This window comes from Danio aesculapii, chromosome 3, assembly GCF_903798145.1.
Source record: "Danio aesculapii chromosome 3, fDanAes4.1, whole genome shotgun sequence".
NCBI lineage: Eukaryota > Metazoa > Chordata > Actinopteri > Cypriniformes > Danionidae > Danio > Danio aesculapii.
Genome location: NC_079437.1, coordinates 49339223 through 49357377, shown reverse-complemented (window position 1 = coordinate 49357377; position 18155 = coordinate 49339223). Strand labels below are relative to the sequence as shown.

General features: G+C 33.6%; 1 protein-coding gene across 1 annotated transcript; it reads right to left on the bottom strand.

The window, feature by feature from the left end:
* Positions 1-63: 63 nt before the first annotated feature.
* Positions 64-16753, bottom strand: btr02 (bloodthirsty-related gene family, member 2). The gene is made up of 7 exons (XM_056454161.1): positions 16703-16753; positions 13180-13474; positions 11119-11202; positions 6288-6512; positions 5835-5976; positions 943-969; positions 64-857 (listed from the first exon to the last, which is right to left on the bottom strand). The coding sequence occupies exons 2-7, from the start codon at positions 13471-13473 to the stop codon at positions 313-315; spliced, it is 1317 nt and encodes a 438-aa protein (XP_056310136.1). The 5' UTR covers position 13474; positions 16703-16753; the 3' UTR covers positions 64-312.
* Between the last annotated feature and the right edge of the window lie 1402 nt (positions 16754-18155).

The following is an 18155-nucleotide window of genomic DNA, read 5'->3' as shown; positions in this document are numbered from 1 at the left end:
AGAAAGATTATTTAAGCATAATGATATTAATCATTTGTCAATATTACAAAACATTTTTAGAAGTAATGATGATTTTATTTATATAATAAACTGCACTTCTTTTTCACAAGGGGTTGCCATAAAAAGTATGCTAATCATTAAAAAAGCTGATCTGTCCTAAAAAAAGTCACAGTTTGAGGTATCCTTCATGTCAGTGGTAATTAAAAAATAATAATAATAAAAAAGAAAAGATACATGCTTAATAATATCAGATAACTGTATGTTGTAATGGCAGTGGGAGAGAAAGTGAAAGCTGTAGTGGCAGCAGATTGTTCAGATGCTGCAGCAGCTGCTGCTGATGATAAGGGGAGCAGTGTTCTTTTCTCCATGGGCTCGTCCTGGGCTGAGGATGGGGTGGAGCTTGTCTGTGAAACTGTCTCTGAAAGAGTAGATATGAGTCCCAGTATCCGAACAATAGAAAGACACGCGTCCCTCATCATAGTCCAGGTAAATAGACAGCCTTTTGGGCTTGTGACTGAGGCTGAAGGAAGTCGGAGGGTATGTGTTTGCGACATACTGAGAGCCATTCTTTAAGCTAAGCGTCCAGAAGCCATTGGATGGACATATTGTGAATTTTCCCTTCCTGTTGACACATTGTTTGGCTACACCCAAATCCCAGTCAGTCTTATCTCCAACCTCAACTTCCCAAAGGTGTCTGCCATAGCGAAAGGATTCTTTGGACATGACATTGATCACCCGGTCAAACCTCTTGGGGTTTTCTGGAACTTCTTGTTGCTTATTTGCATGCCTGACCTCCTTCCGGTCCTCAGAGATGTAGAGGTAAGCATGAGCTGTCCGAGGATTCAGATTCACATCAACTGAAATACAAAGACAGACAATTAAAAAAAAAAAAAAAAGCCAATTCTGTAAAAACATCTGCAAATGCATAATTAAAAATCACACCTGAATATTTCTGCAACCTCTTGAGTTCTGAAAAATAAAATTGCATATTAAAAACAAATGGCAAGAAAAAAATATGCTAAATCCCTAAAGGCACAGCATTTATTTTTTGCTTCTAGAGAGCACATATTAGCAAACAAGGTGTAATTAGATGGTGGCGTGAGTGTGGGACTCCAGCAGAAATCATGTTCATGGATGAGTTTTCAAAAGTATATAACATGGTAGTAAGCAGATTACGGCTGAGAGCTACGTAAGTGAAACAAGAATACTGAAGCAATAGACCCTTTTCACATGACGTCATGTATTGTCGGCGGTTTGACTCAAGGCAGTGCATTTGTAATTTCACTCACATAGCACTACCAAAAGAGAATTCACCCAGGCAGCTAAATATTTACTTTAGATTTGGTTACACTGAAAAAAATTATTCAAAGATGATTCCTTGGATTTACTCAATTTTTTTATGTTAAGTGGTTGTAAACAATTTATTTTGGCTGAATTTAAACAAACAAATTAAGTTAAACATTGCTCAATTTAATTTGTTTGTTTAAATTCAACACAAATAAATTGTTTGCAACAGTTTTGCATGCAACACTTTTTTCAGTGTAGATGATTCAGGCAATTCAAGGCAAGACATCTGGTATCTCAAACAAACCGATCAGCGAGATTAGCTTACTGATCAGCAAGATTTCAGCTTGAACCAAGAAATTAAGACTATAAACAGAGCACTGAAAATGTATTGATTTGTGTAGCTGTCTTTACTGCAGATGAAGTTTTGCATGTACTTGTCAGCATTTGTCTAATAAAGTTTTCAGATGTTTACACAGGTACTGCACAAGTCAAATTTAAGGATTCAAGACTTTTTAGAGTCCTGAAGAATAAGTAATAGAAAAACTGTGAAGGGATGTCCAAATACCATTGTTTTTGTGCTGGCAATGTGATTATTTTAAAGCCTGCTGTAGACAGCTGATTCACAAACACATTCATAATTCTCACCACTTTTATTTATTCTATCCACTGGTCAGCTCTCTGGCATTTCTTTCTATTAAAGTGAATTTTACATTTATTAACATAAAATATGTATATCTGTTTATTGCTGAAATTAAATACAATAACAATATTGTATGTGAGTCTTACGAATCACACAAAATCATTATACAAATTCTTTTTAAAAATCTAACAGTGCAGTGCAGAGATGGGCCCAAGTGTTATTAGAAAGTGGAATTAATGTATTTACCCTGTATTTACATTGCTAAGAAGACTGCAAAGGAAGTACAAAAGTCAAAGTAGATGGCACGCTTGGTCAGTGTTTAACACTGTCACCTAACAGCAAAAAGGTTTCTTGTTTGAATCCCAGCTGGACCAGGAGGCATTTCTGTGAGTGCATGTTCCCCGTGTTTGTATGGGTGTGCTCCAGTTTCCCCTACAATCCAAAGACATTTGGTATAGGTGAATTGGCCATAATGAATTAATGTGTGTGTGAATGAGAGAGTGTATGGGGGTTTCCCAGTGCTGGTTTGTGGCTGGTAGGGCATCCGCCAAATAAAAAATATTCCAAAGTAATTGGCAATTCATTTTGCTGTGGAGACCCCTAATAAATAAGCCAATAAGCCAGAGAGATATCAAATTAAAACCACCCAGTAGATGGCCTTAATTCATTTAAATTGTAAAAAGAATGAAGCATGTGAGAATGGATTAGTGAATAATTAATAAAACTGATTGCATTTACAGATGACATACAAGTCATATGAGAAGATGTATTTAAGAATTTGGCTTGTTCTAGAACATTTACATACAGTGGGTATGGAACGCATTCAGAACCTCTTAATTTTTTTTATTCTTTGTTATATTGCAGTCCTTTGCTAAAATCATTTAAGTTTATTTTTTCTCTCATTAATGTACACACAGCACCCCATATTGACAGAATTGTTGAGATTTTTACAGATTTATTAAAAAAGAAAAACTGAAATATCACATGGCCCTAAGTATTCAGACCCTTTGCTGTGACGCTCATATATTTAACTCAGGTGCTGTCCATTTCTTCTTATCATCCTTGAGATGGTTCTACACCTTCATTTGACTCCAGGTGTGTTTGATTATACTGATTGAACTAGGAAAGCCACACAACTGTCTATATAAGACCTTACAGCTCACAATGCAGGTGAGAGCAAATGAGAATCATGAGGTCAAGTAAATACCTGAACCGCTCAGAGACCAAGACAAAGATCTGGCCATGGTTACAAAAAATTTCTGCTGCACTTAATGTTCCTAAGAGCACAGTGGCCTCCATAATCATTAAATGAAAGAAATTTGGTAAGGCCAGAACCCTTCCTAGAGCTGGCCATCAGGCCAAACTGACCTATTGGGGCAGAAGAACCCAAAGATCATGTGACTAAGCTCCAGAGATGCAGTCGGGAGATGAGAGAAAGTTGTTTAAAGCCCTCCAACAGTCTGGGCTTTATGCTTTTAGTGGCCCGACACATGAAAGCCTGCATAGAGTTTGCAAAAAAAAAAAAAAACACCTGGAGGACTCCAAGATGGTGAAAAACGAGATTCTCTGGTCTGATGAGACCACGATAGAACTTTTTGGTCTTAATTCTAAGCGGTATGTGTGGAGAAAACCAGGCACTACTCATCACCTTTCCAAGACAGTCCCGACATTGAAGCATGGTGGTGGCAGCATTATGCTGTGGGGGTGTTTTTCATTTGCAGGGACAGGACAACTAGTTGCAATCTAGGGAAAGATGTATGCAGCCAAGTACAAGGATATCCTGGATGAAAACCTTCTCTGGAGTGCTCAGCACCTCAGAATGGACTGAAAGTTCACCTTTTAACAAAACAATGACCCTAAGCACACAGTTAAAATAAAGAAGGAGTGGCTTCACAACAACTCAGTGACTGTTTTAAATGGCCCAGCCAGAGCCCTGATTAAACCTAACTGAGCATTACTGGAGAGACGTACAAATGGCTGTCCACTAACATTTACCAGAACTGGAGAGAATCTGCAAGGAGGAATGGCAGAATATCCCAGGTGTAAAAAAACTTGTTGCATTTTTCCTAAAAAGACACATAGCTGTATTAGATCAAAAGGATGCTTAGACCAAAAGGAAGCAAAGGGTCGGAATACTTAGGATCATGTGATATTTCAGTTTTTCTTTGTTAATAAATCTGCAAAAAAATGTCCAAAATTCTGTGTTTTTCTATTAATATGGGGTGCTGTGTGTACATTGATAAATTAAATTAACTTAAAAGATTTTAGCAAATGGCTGTAATATAACAGAGTGAAACATTAAAGGGGGTCTGAATACTTTCCGTACCCACTGAATGTAATATAAATTTATATTCATAAGAGCGTCAAAGTAAAAATAAAATAATTATTGAGGAAATAGCAAATTAATAAATTGATAAGTGAAAATGTTGCAAATATATACTTTCCTGAATAAACAACAGCTTACTCCTGTTATTAATAACTTGAGGACATGTAATAATTTTCAAACTCAAAACGCAGTTCAATATTGAAAGAGAAACATTTGGACACAAGCCCAATAATTTAATAGTCTTAAATCACAAAGTACAATGTTTCTGTTTTCAGTTTGTTGTAAAGAAGTATCCCATTCAAAGATAAAGCAGAACTACCAATACACAGTGTTGTAAAATAGTTAAATGACGTCATGGTGAAAAGGGTCGGTCACACTTTATTTTGATGATCCGTTTGTTGAACTTAAGTTACATTGCAACTAATTCATATTAGATTATTAGTAGACTGTTAGGTTGAGGTTAGGGGTAGGTTTAGTGTAAGTTGACATGTACTTGTAAAGTTTCTTATAGTCAGTTAAATGTCTGTTGAATATCAACAGACATTAAGCAGACAGTCTACTAATACTCAAATGGACCATCAAAATAAAGTGTTACCAAAGGGTCTATTGCTGATGAGAGACAAGTGTGACGTGATTATATTAAGCCACAGTGCACTGTTGGACTGCTTTTATTACATCACAGTCTGGTTCTTCTACTCATTATCACATATGGAGCACTGTTTTATCATACTAAGAACATTTTAGGTGTCTGTTATAATGCTGCTCTGTGCAGTCTCAAACAACATATTAAAGAATATTTGCCACTTCCATGAAAATGGAGTATGTGATATCATTAGCATGACCACACAGGACACTGTCCATTGCACTAGTTAAAATTTCTTATATAAAATATATTACACTGTTCTATTAGTTTTTAAACATTTGGATGCAAAAGTTTTACATATATTGTACCTTGAGTCAGTTACAGCTTTCAACCAAAAAGCATGGAAGTATACAATACTCAACATATATAAGTACACCCCTCTTTTAAATGAATATTTTTAATAGGAAGTTACACAATATTATATTTGTGCATATACATTACATTAGTCAGTACTGAAGCCAAATCTGGAGCTTACCTAACAAAATAACTTATGATAACGGTCCAAAAACTAGTACACCAAAAATTTATATGTTATAGAAAACTGTTAATTACAGTAAAAAAAAAATAAAAAAAAGGAAAATCAAGAGAAGCAAAAAATAGAAAAATGTAGTTGAAATTTTGTAGGTTGTAATTTAATTTAATTTGTATTATTTTTTAATTTCTAAAAATGTTTGGTGACTAAAATATTATTTTAATAAATATTTCTGTTTAATAAATCTGTTTTATTTAAATGAACCCAAATACATTGCCTATTCACTTAAAAATGGATAAAATATTGATTTTCAAAATGGGATGCACTCAGTTATGCTCAGCACTGTAAATGTTTTAATGCTAAAACAGCGTAAGCACAATTCCACAGTGCTAACAGGCTAAAGCAAAGGGACAAACTACAGTAGAACTATGCAAAGCATAGTATTATGTCAATAATCCAGTCATACCAGTTTTTGAAAGTCTTTTAGCTTCCATCGTCACTGTATCCATGAAGTCAGTCACAGTCTGTCTGGTTAAGCCAACACAAGGGTCAGTCTCCAGAATGACTTTAGACCAGTCTCTCATTGGCCGCGGTATGTGACTGAAGCTCTGTAGATTAAGCACATCAATTATTTTTAATAATTAAAAAATATATATATATTTTTAGAAGAGATGCAGTTATTAACTGTGAATACAGCTGCACACAAATTCTTCAGGTATTCATAAATCATCAGAGTGTAGAGGTTTTGAACAGCATTAGGATGAGAAAATTATTTCTGAATTACTGAATGTTTTCAAATATTACACATATAGTAACATTAAAATGATAACCTAAAATGGTCAAGTCAAATATATCAATTTATTCCAATAAATGCTTTCTATGGTAACAATTGCAGATGTAAACTGATGTTGTCAGTGACCTTTTTAAGACGCTCCATGTCATTCAGGTGCTCTGGATTGGATTGTCCATTTTCCAGTTCAAGGATTTCTTTTTCCAGGCTTTTTACAAGTCTTTCAACTCTTTTCTCTGCTTCTCTTTGTTTCTGTTCAACTGCAGTCACGACAAGTTTATGGCTCTTCTCTAATGTATTCAGCAGATTGGAAAACACCCTCTGACTCTCCTGAACTTCGCGAAGACATGTGCTCTGAGATGAGGAAATAATTGAAAAAATGTTTTAAAAAACAAGATCATCCAGGAAATGACATATTTTTATCATTTTTAAACGTGCACTAAGTGATTCTTGAAAAAACATTTTTGACCAGAAAAAACATTCTCATAGCCAATTAACTGTAAGGGACAAGTCTACAGACATTATGCAAAAACCTATGTTATCTCTCGCTTTAATCATCATATATAGACCCCAAGGACCCTATGTCCTAAATTTTCTGATTTCATTTCTGACTTACTAGTTAAAACTGATAAAATACTAATTGTAGGAGACTTTAACATCCACATAGATGAAGCTAACAACACATTAGGGCTCGCGTTTTTGGATTTACTCCATTCACTTGGGATAAAGCAAAACGTTGTTGGTCCAACCCATCGCTTAAAGCATACATTAGATCTAATTCAGTCTTATGGAATTGAGGTCATTGATGTAGACATTATACCACAAAGTGATGATATTACAGACCACTACCTCTTACTATATAAGCTGTGTTTAGCGCCCTAGTAGAACTATCGTTCCGTCCACCAAAGATGAATTCACAAATAACCTACCTGATCTTTCTCTATTTCGAAATGCACCCGCAAACGCAAATGACCTTGATGTCGTAACCAGCAGTATGGATGCCATCTTTACTAGCATTCTAAATACTGTGGCACCCATCAAATTAAAAAAGGCTAGGGAGAATACATCTACACCATGGTATAATAGTCATACTCGCACTCTCAAAACAGCAACCCGTGCCCTGGAACGTAAATGGAAAAAAACGAATAGAGGTCTTTATAATTGTGTACAAAGACAGCATGTCCAGCTATAGGAGGGCTCTAAAATCTGCCAGGGCTGAGCACCTCCGCAAACTGATAGAAAACAATCATAACAATCCTAGATTTTTATGTAACACCATTTCTAAATTAACAAATAATCAGTCATCTTTGCAACAAAAAGTCCCACCCCAAATTAGTAGTGATGACTTAATGATTTTTTTCAGTGACAAAAAAGAAGGCTTTAGACTGAGTAAACATTCCACTGAATCAAAATAACCTACAGTGCTTTAAAATCACAGAACTGGAAGAACTAGATAAAATTATAAATAGTTCTAAACCAGCTACGTGTATGTTGGATCCAATTCCAACAAAATTACTGAAAGATTTGTTACCTGTTATGGGAGAAGCTCTTCTTAACGTTTTCAACTCTTCTTTATCTTTAGGCCACGTTCCAAATCCTTACAAGCTAGCTGTTACCCTATTATTAAGAAACCGCAACAGGACCCCAGCAACTTAGCTAATTATAGGCCTATTTCAAATCTTCCATTAACGTCTACAATACTAGAAAAAGTTGTTTCTGCCCAATTATGCTCCTTTCTGCAGACGAACAATGTTTTTGAAGTGTTTCAGTGAGGTTTCAGGGCTCATAACAGTAAAGAAACCAGATTAGTGAAAATAACAGACACTTTACTCTTAGCTGCTGACCAAGGTTGCATCTTGCTATTAGTTTTACTCGATCTTAGTGCCGCATTTGACACCATCAACCACAATATCCTCATAAATTGCTTAAATTCTACAGGTGTCCAGAGACAGGCTCTACAATGTTTTAAGTCATACTTAGCTGACCGTTACCAGTTTGTAAATATTAATGGACAGCTTTCACAAGTCAGCCCAGTAAAGTATGGCATGCCTCAAGGATCAGTTTTAGGCCCTTTGCTGTTTACAATATACATGCTACCCCTGGGAGACATTATTAGAAGACATGGGATCAGCTTTCACTGCTATACAGATGCTACTCAATTATATATTTCAACTAAACCTGATGAGATGTCCGAACTGTCTAAAGCTAACTGGGTGTATTAAAGATATTAAAAACTGGATGACCAACAATTTTCTTCTCTTAAACTCAGACAAAACAGAATTATTACTTATTGGGCATAAATCCTGTACACAGCAGATCTCACAACCTGACCTAAAATTAGAGGGATACAAAGTTAGCGTTAGCTCTACTATAAAAGATCTGGGGTTCATATTAGACAGCAAATTAACTTTTGAAAATCACATATCCCATGTCACAAAAACTGCCTTCTTTCATCTGAGAAATATCGCTAAGTTACGCAGTATGCTATCCATCTCAGATGCAGAAAAACTAGTCCATGCTTTTATGACTTCTAGGCTGGATTACTGCAATGCTCTGTTTGCTGGCTGCCCAGCATCCTCAATTAACAAACTTCATCTAGTACAAAATACAGCTGCCAGAGTTCTTACCAGGTCTAGAAAATATGATCATATCACCCCAATTGTATCATCCTTACACTGGCTGCCTGTTAAGTTTCGTATTGAGTTTAAAATATTGCTTCTTACCTACAAAGCTTTAAATAATCTAGCTCCTGTTTATCTAATCAACCTTCTGTCTCGCTACAATCCAAATCGCTCTTTAAGATCTCAAAACTCAGGGCTTCTGGTAGTACCTAGAATAGCAAAGTCGAGTAAAGGAGGTCAAGCCTTCTCATTTATGGCTCCTAAACTCTGGAATAGCCTTCCTAATAAAGTCTGAGGCTCAGACACACTCTCCCAATTCAAAACTTGATTAAAAACCTAGATTAAAAATCTTTTTAGTAAAGCATACAAGTGGTGTTGAATTGAATTGAATTAAATTGAATACTAATGATAGTAGGTGCATTGCAAACTAGATATCACACAGTCCAAACGATACAATCACGGCCACCATATTAAAGTGATGTTCCAAACCAAAGTACTCAAAACTGGCTAATTTAAAGGGCACTTTGAACTGAAGGATTTTGACTAGTTCAACACTTCAGGTTCCCATGACTCCTTTCGCAGGGAAGTTGTTTAGTGCCACAGAATTTACCTTTATACCTATAAATGTATGTAAAGTATTTTTCTATATGTTACTATGGTAATATTTATATCATTCATTCACTTATTTTCCTTCAGCTTATTCCCTTTATCCATCAGGGGTCGTCACAGAGGAATGAACTAATCCAACTAATCCAGATTATGTTTTACACAGCTGCAACCCAGTACTGGGAAACACCCATATACACTCATTCTCACACACACACACACACACGCTCACACTAGGGACAATTTAGTTTATTCAATTCACACATAGCGCATGTGTTTGGACTGTGGGAGAAACCAGAGCACTCAGAGAAAACCCACATCAATACAGGGAGAACATGCAAACTCAACACAGAAATGCCAACTGGCCCAGCCGGGACTCGAACCAGTGAATTCTTGCTGTGAGGCAACAATGCTAACCACTGAGCCACCATGTCAACCATATTTATATCAATCCTAAATAAGCAAAGTTTTGAAGAAAATAATTATAAATTATAAAAAATTTTAAAATAATAAATAAATCAATTATAAAAGCACAAATAAATAAAATACAGCCTGCATAACATACTCATCATTCCGTGTTTTTTTTTTTGGTGTCGATGAAGGCACACCATACTCATGATCTCGTTAAGGTGATGGAGAAATGTGTTCCATGAAATTTGATTTTTGACCTCAATTGACCTTCTTCTTGACACACGAATGGGCACAGCCATTGGAATCTTTTTGGCTCAAGATGTCTGATCTCATTCCCTTCCACAAATTTTTATTCATGATTAAAAAACAGCTCGTTATACTGCTTGATTTGGCAAACTGATATTTTCTTATTATCGTATTCTTCTTTTTATGTACAGTCATAAACACACTTGTATGTACATTCTCAGAAATAAAGGTACGTGATCTGTCACTGGCGTGGTACCTTTTTGATAGGTACAAACTTGTGCCTAAAAAGTCCATATTAATACCTATACATATTAGTACCAACAAATTTTAAGAGGAACACTTTTATACTTTTTAGGTACTAATATGTACCCTTGAGGTATTAATACAAATTTGTACCTTTTGAAAAGGTACCACCCCAGTGACAGATGGCGTACTTTTATTTCTGAGAGTGTAGAGCAAGTAGTTTGACCGTTTTCTGCAGTTTATTATTCCTATAGTCATTTCTCCCATAGCAAACTCAATCGGAAGTTCAAAAACAATCGCAAAAACAAGCAGATTTCTGCACAAAGAATACCCTTCATCCTTTCGAAGCTGTATTTAAAAAAAACCTTGAAGGGATTAGGGCATAGGGATAAGCCCTTTCAAATAGAATGCAGTGTATGAGTAGATTAATCAAAAAGGGTCATGGTCCAGTTCAGTTATGGGCATGTTTGATTTGGTGCTTTTAAATAACATCATTTGGCAAAAATCACTTAGTGCATCTTTAGTTTACACAAAAACTACCATAATTTACTCATCCTCCACATTTCTTTCTTCTGTTGAGCACAAAGGTAGATAAACTGAAGAACTTTGGGAAAAAAAACTTGATTTCCATACTGTTTTTTGTTCTTATATGATGGCTGCTTATCCCAATATTCTTCAGAATAACTTGTTTTGTGTTCAACGTAGGAAAGAAATTTATAGGGGTTAAGGACCACTTAAGTGTGAGGAAATGGAGAGGAAACTTTCATTTGTGAGTGAACTTTGCCCTTAATTATGCTCATGTTTTAATCTCTGTGTTGCCATCTGTCAAATACCTTCATTAGCTTTAGTGAATTCTGAAGTTTCTCAATCTTCTGAACTCTTTCCTGGATCATTTGCTCCACCTCTCCTTCATTCTTCTGTTTGCAGCATGTGAGTGGAAAACAGAACCACAAAAGTGTTAAGAGCTTCTAGGAATGTTGTATTAAACATTCAACACCACTTGATTAGCATTCACTCATTCATTCACATTCAAGTGTAGACTCACCGGTTTCGTCAACACTTGACCTTATAACATTAATATTTTCTGTCTTGAGAGAATCAAAATTAGAAAACTACCTGCAATTTCTTACATTTTGAAGTCATTGCTTAGTTTCCCATTTGAATGTGTCCTAAGAGGATTATAATATCAGCTTTTTAAGGCTATTTCATGACTTACATCTAATCACGGTATAAAAATGAAAAAAGAACAACACCAAACACACCACTGTTTTAATTTAATTAAGTTTTCAAAAAATCATTTTTGTACTCTGAATCCTAAAAACATGCATCACAGTTTCCACAAAAATATAAAGCAGCAGTTTTCAACTCTCCCCTTATATTATAATTCTTTTTGAAAATTCATGTGACACTAAAGATTAAAGTAGTGATTCTAAAAATTAAGTTTTGAGCCACATTAATGAATCACCAGTCAAACGTTTGGCATAAGGTTTAAAAAAGACTATTATGCTTACCAAGGCTGTATTTATTAAGTAAAATAATTAAAACTGGCAAATTGTGAAATATTAATGCTATTTTAAATAACTTTTTTTTGTATTGTACTCTGATTTAAAGCTGTTTTTTTAGCATCACTCCAGTCTTTAGTTGCACAATCCTTTTTAGATCATTATGCTGATTTGCTGCACTATTATATTTGATGAAAAAATTTAATCCATTTTTAATTGTAAGTCATGAATAAGATTCCACAAAAATATGAAGCAGTCATATAACTGTTGTCAACTGTTGTCATTGTTGACAACAGCAAAACTAATAAATAATAATAATAATAAAACATATATATGTTTTGAGCAGCAGATCATGACATTCTAATGATATATAAAGAATAATAATTATAATAATAATAATAACAACAATAATGATAATGATGATGATAAAAAGTAAAATTACCTAATTAAATTTTAACTTACATTGACTCAGAAAAGAAACTTTCCATTGCAAATACATTTTACAACATTTGAACATTTAACAGTAATTTGAAATTAGTATTATAGAAAAAAGTTATTTGAGATTAGTTATTTAACAATATTATAATATATATAATATATTATATATAATAGAGATTTTATATATAATAGAGATTTAACAATATTTTTTTCACAGACTTTTTTTTTTTACCAAATAAATGCAGCTTTGGTGGGCAGAAAGAAGATTTGATGCTGTTCTAAAAGCACAATAAATATGAATATTATCACATGCACAATAAAAAATGTTAGGTTATTTTAACCCAGCATTGTGTCAAACATGGATATACCCAATCAGTTAGTATACATGTACACTGTAGAACCCAACAGTCAACTTTATCAAATGAAATGAGAGTAGTTAGCTCAAATTTGACTGAAGGTTAACTCTACTCATTTGAAAAGAGTTTTAAACTCAGTGTTGATTAAATACCTAATTTCTTCAACTTAAATGGAGTAAGTTTACAGAACTCATTTAGATTAGTTTTTTTTTAAAGTTTTTTTAAATGGTTTGAAGCAATCAGTTTCCTCTAATGGTTTGAGTTGCCATAACTTATTGGGTTTTACAGTGCTCAGTTTGCCTCGTTAACTCAAATGGATTAAGTTCACAGTACTCATTAGGATTCGTTTTTGAACTTAAATGGTTTGTTGCAGTCGGATTCCTCAAATTGTTTGAGTTACCTTAACTTATGGTTTTACAGTGTATCTATAGGCCTATTAAAAATATATATATAATATAAATTATATTATAAATAAGTATAATATAAATTTTAGCTAACTTAAAGCAACTCAACGATGGGTTTGTCAATATTTGGCTCAACATTGAGTTAAAACAATTAAGCATTTTTTTAAAGTTTGTCTATTAATAGCAGTACTCACAGGCTCATCTTGAAGTTCATCCATACTGAAGAACCTGGATTTGGCAGCCAGGCGTGTTTTTCTGTAGTTCTCTGTGACGTCAGCCAGTATACGGTTGACGCTGAGGCGCGGTCTGGAGCCGAAGGCCTTTCGGCAGAGCGGACACTCGTCTGAACCGCTACGGCTCCAGTAAACACGCAGACACGGTTTACAGAAACTGTGTCCACACGGGGTCGTCACGGGGTTACTGAAGATCTCCTCACACAGAGAGCACAAGAAGTGCTTCTCCGACAGCTGACTGAGGGTGGACTCCATCCTTGACAGAGCACATTAACAGAGCAAATCTCACAGGACTTATTGACACTTAAATTATCATAATAGGCTACATATAAAACATCTTTATCAATTCATGTTCTATACATAAAACACTAAAAATGAAGCACCAAAATAATCTGCCATTAAAGTAATAATAATTAAAGGAATAGTTCATCCAAAATAATGTAAATTCTTAATGAAAATTAAAAAATGAACGTTTCAAACATGAGTTTTCTTCTTCTGTTGAACACAAAATATGTATATACTGAATAATTCTGGTGGAAACAGTTAGTCATTGTCATTGTATTTTTGTTTAACAGAACAAAGAAACCACTTGAGGGTGAGTTTTTTTTTAAATAAACCAATCTGCTTTGGACATAGGAAGACTAAAAACAAGCTGCAATTAAAATTATAATCAAGTACTTTACATGTCTAGTATGTAAGTCAACACAATAAAAGGATTGTTCACCCTAAAATTAATATTTATTTATTCACATAAATAAATGAACATATTATTGATTTACTCTCAAGTGGTTCCAAGCCTTTATGAGTTTTTTAAAATTCTGTTGAATACAAAAGCTCTTTTAAAAAAAAGTGACCAAACCTGTGACCATTGCCCTATAGGAAATATAAAATACTATGGAAGTCAATAGTTACAGGTTTCCAGCTTTCTTCAAAACATATTCTTTTGTGTTCACCAGAAGAAAGAAATTCCAATAGGTTTGAAATAGACAAAAGGTGAATAAATTATGATAGAATTAAAATTTTTGGGTGAACTCTCCCTTTAAAATAAATGTACTTCTTTAAAATACAACAAAATATTATTAAACATTGGTAAAATGCTCAAAGTGTACATTTCTAAAAGTGCACTTAAGTGTGTTAAGTGTGCTAAATAGTTAAGCGTTCTTCCATTAAAATTCTGTTATCTGTAGTACAGTTTATAAAATACTTACAAGATTCGAAGTGCACATACAGTACAATTAAGCACACTTCTTTTTTATAAGTGAATTATGACAATTTACATAATTAGTGCAATGTCTGATACATGTTTACTTACACTTACAGTTGAATTCAGAATTATTAGCCCCCTTTGAATTTTTTTCTTTTTAAAATATTTTCCAAATTATGTTTAACAGAGCAAAGGAATTGTTCACAGTATGTCTGATAATATTTTTTTCTTCTGGAGAAAGTCTTATTTTTATTATTTTGGCTAGAATAAAAGCAGTTTTTAATTTTTTTAAAAACTTTTAAAGGTCAAAATTATAAGCCCCTTTAGCTTTTTTTTCTCGATAGTCTAAACAAACAACTGTTTTACAATAACTTACCTAATTACCCTAACTTGCCTAGTTAACCTAATTAACCTAGTTAAGCCTTTAAATGTCACTTTAAGCATAATACTAGTATCTTGAAAAATATCTAGTCAAATAAAATGTATCATGGCAAAGATAAAATAAATCAGTTATTAGAAATTAGTTATTAAAACTATTATGTTTAGAAATGTGTTAAAAAATCTCTCTGTTAAACAGAAATTGAAAAAAAGGAAATAAATAAACATAGGTGGTAGTATTTCTGACTGGTTGAATTATTGGTCTGATAATGGATGGTAAATTACAGAAATTTATAGAAAATTTTAATTTAGGTCAAGTTAATTTACAGTACATGTCTGTAATTTATTGGTAATTATTTTACGTTTTTTTTTATTTCGCCACCCTAGCTGCTGGAAAAAAAAAAAAACGTAAAATAACAGATTTTTTACAGTGTACATTTATCTACACCTACTGTTAAAAAATAAGTTGATACTTTACATTTTGAGGTGAATTACATGAATTATACTCACATTAAACACAATATTAAACTGACTTAAATTAAATGTTAAGTTGGGATTGCCATGACTTGATCATATATAGTTTTTACCAAAAAAAAAAAAAAAGGTTTACAACTAAAGGCCAAAGTAATGTCAATTAACATGTTTAACTTTTTTATATATAATTTTTTTTTCAGAGGTTTTCATCTTTATTGATAGGACAGTGAAGATTTACAGACAGGAAAGTGTGGGAAGCAGAGATCGGCAAAGGACCTCGAGCTGGGACTCGAACTCAGGTCACCGCAAACACCTGGGTGCTATATGTCGACGCACTAACCATAGGCTATCGGTGCCGACCATGTTTAAATTTTAAAAGTAAAATTGTAATTAATAAATTAAATTGTATTTTATTCTAAAATGTAATATAATATAATATAATGTAATTTAATATAATACAATATATAAATATATAACTGTAATCTTTATGTAAATAACTGTAAAAGATTAATGTCTTCCTCTGTAGTCCCTAAACTTTCAAAAAGCGATTAGCTGACTTTTCTTTTAAAAAAAAAAGGTTGAGTAAACCCATTGCTTTAAAATATGAAGTAAATTAACGGATATTATAGTTATAAAAAAAAAAAAAAAAAAAAAATATATATATATATATATATATATATATATATATATATATATATATATATATATATATATATATATATATATATATATATATATATATATATTTATACTTTTATAATTATAAAAACTAAGTTAAGGCAAATTAACACAAAACTGGTTTACTAAATGTTTTAATGTAAAGTCAACTTTTTCGAACGAATGAATAAGTTAGTTACTGACAGTCTGATAGCCGGAAAACACATTTATCTAAGATAAGACATTGGAAAAATTCCTGTCTGCAAACGTCAGACTCATTTAACACAAACGGCAGATAAAAACTGATTATGCTCTCTTCTTTTCTCACTCTCATCTGTTTTTTTTTTTTTGCATGTGAAAACTCAGAGAAAAGCTCGAGCCATTGTGCCTATGTAAATATTTCCCAGTGCTTGCATAATGACAAGGCATTTCATTGCGTGTAAAAGGGATCTGTATTCAGTCAGGTATGGAGAAGAACAAGTTCAACCAGAAACTAGTGCAGTCAGTAGCACATCTAAATATTTATATGCAGCAGGTTTCAAGACAGAATTTCTTTCCAGAAATGCGTTTAAAACTGTAGCAGTAAACCTTTAGTAATTGATCAAACTAAAAAAATATCACTTTATTATACATTTGCATCATTAAAATGTTTACCAATCATTTCTATCTTATTTATAAAGCTTTAAGTAGAATTTGGCATGTTGCTCTTTACACTTTGATCAAAGATTTCAGGTGGAAGTCAAAAGGTCAAGTAATCCCACAGTTTCTTACCTGTAGTGCCTTTGGTGTTTGGAATGAGTCGCTCTTGTCTCTTTCAGTATGGTGAGTTTCATAAAGTGAATCAGACCACAAAGTACACAGGTGTGTTTTCAGCAGGAGGAGGAGCCACACAAAGCCTGCCTTGTACTGCTTTGTCACAAGCCTCAGATAAATGACTCGAAGGCCTTCAAAGTGTTGCAGATTTTATTATTAAGGCAGTGTTTCAACTGTAGACAATTTTTTTAATAAACCTTTCACAAATCAACAACATCTCAATGTTCATTCTCTTATATAAACGTGTTTAATAAAAATGAGCATTTACACATCTTTTTGACTTCCTAGTGTTTGGATACACCTGAGGCAAAGGACAATTTCAGCATAAAACCTTATCATTTTATGTAATTTCATTAAAGTGACTTGCAAGACCAGCAATAATGATTTCCGTTGTGATTATAAAATATAGATGTCACAATCAGATAATTTTGGCAGCTGTGAAGCTACAAATGGATACAATAATAAAATGCAAAAAAAAAAAAAAAAAACAAACAAAAAACTGTGAAATGAAATACAATGAAACAACAGTAAAACAACAACAACAAAAAAAAAAAAAAACAACTGAGAATGACAAAATCTCAGAAAACAGTCTCAGGAATGTGTCAAGTCTGGCAAATGTAAAGATTACTGTATTTCATCCTCAAAAACACTTTCCAAACTAAGCTTAAAGAGATAGTTGACTCCAATGTGAACATTTACTCCCTAAAGTGGTTGCAAAAATGAATGATTTTCTATATATACAGTTTTTATAAACTCGATTTTATATACAGCTGAAGTAAAAATTATTTCTTTTTTTTCGACATAGTTTTCTGTAGAATAATGTAGCACTGTAGATTTTCAAAAAGACTTTCTCCAGAAGAAAAAATATTATCAGACATACTTGATGTTACAGTCAAATGTATATTATGCCTGTCTGTTTTGCTTGTGTGTGTTCGCTCGCTCTCTCTCTCTCTCTCTCTCTCTCTGTCGCTCGCTCGCTCGCTCCCTCCCTCTCTCTCTGTCAATTCTCAGGTACGCCCATTCCAGTTTCCCATTCGTCCGTGAAGATGTCAATCTCTATTCCACCCTGTGACGTCATCGACATCGCTACCAATCACATTAGGAGCTCACAGTTTAAAGGGACGCGAGCGGGGAAGCTCGTTCTGCTTTTTGCTCTGTCTTGTTTGCTTTATGCTGCTTGCTTTTGTGTGTGTTTTGGCTTATGTGATGTGATATTGATGTTAGTTTAGAGTTTTGATTTTGGTCTTGTTCTTGTTGTGTTCATAGCTGTTACCGTCTTGTTTGTGTGCTTGTAAAAATCCCTTATCTCTGGCGTCAGCCTTTCCCTGGGTTTCGAGGAGATTAGAGGTCACGTGACATACATCTTACATCACGTAGATAACTCCACTGTGGTCTAAACACACTAGTTTAG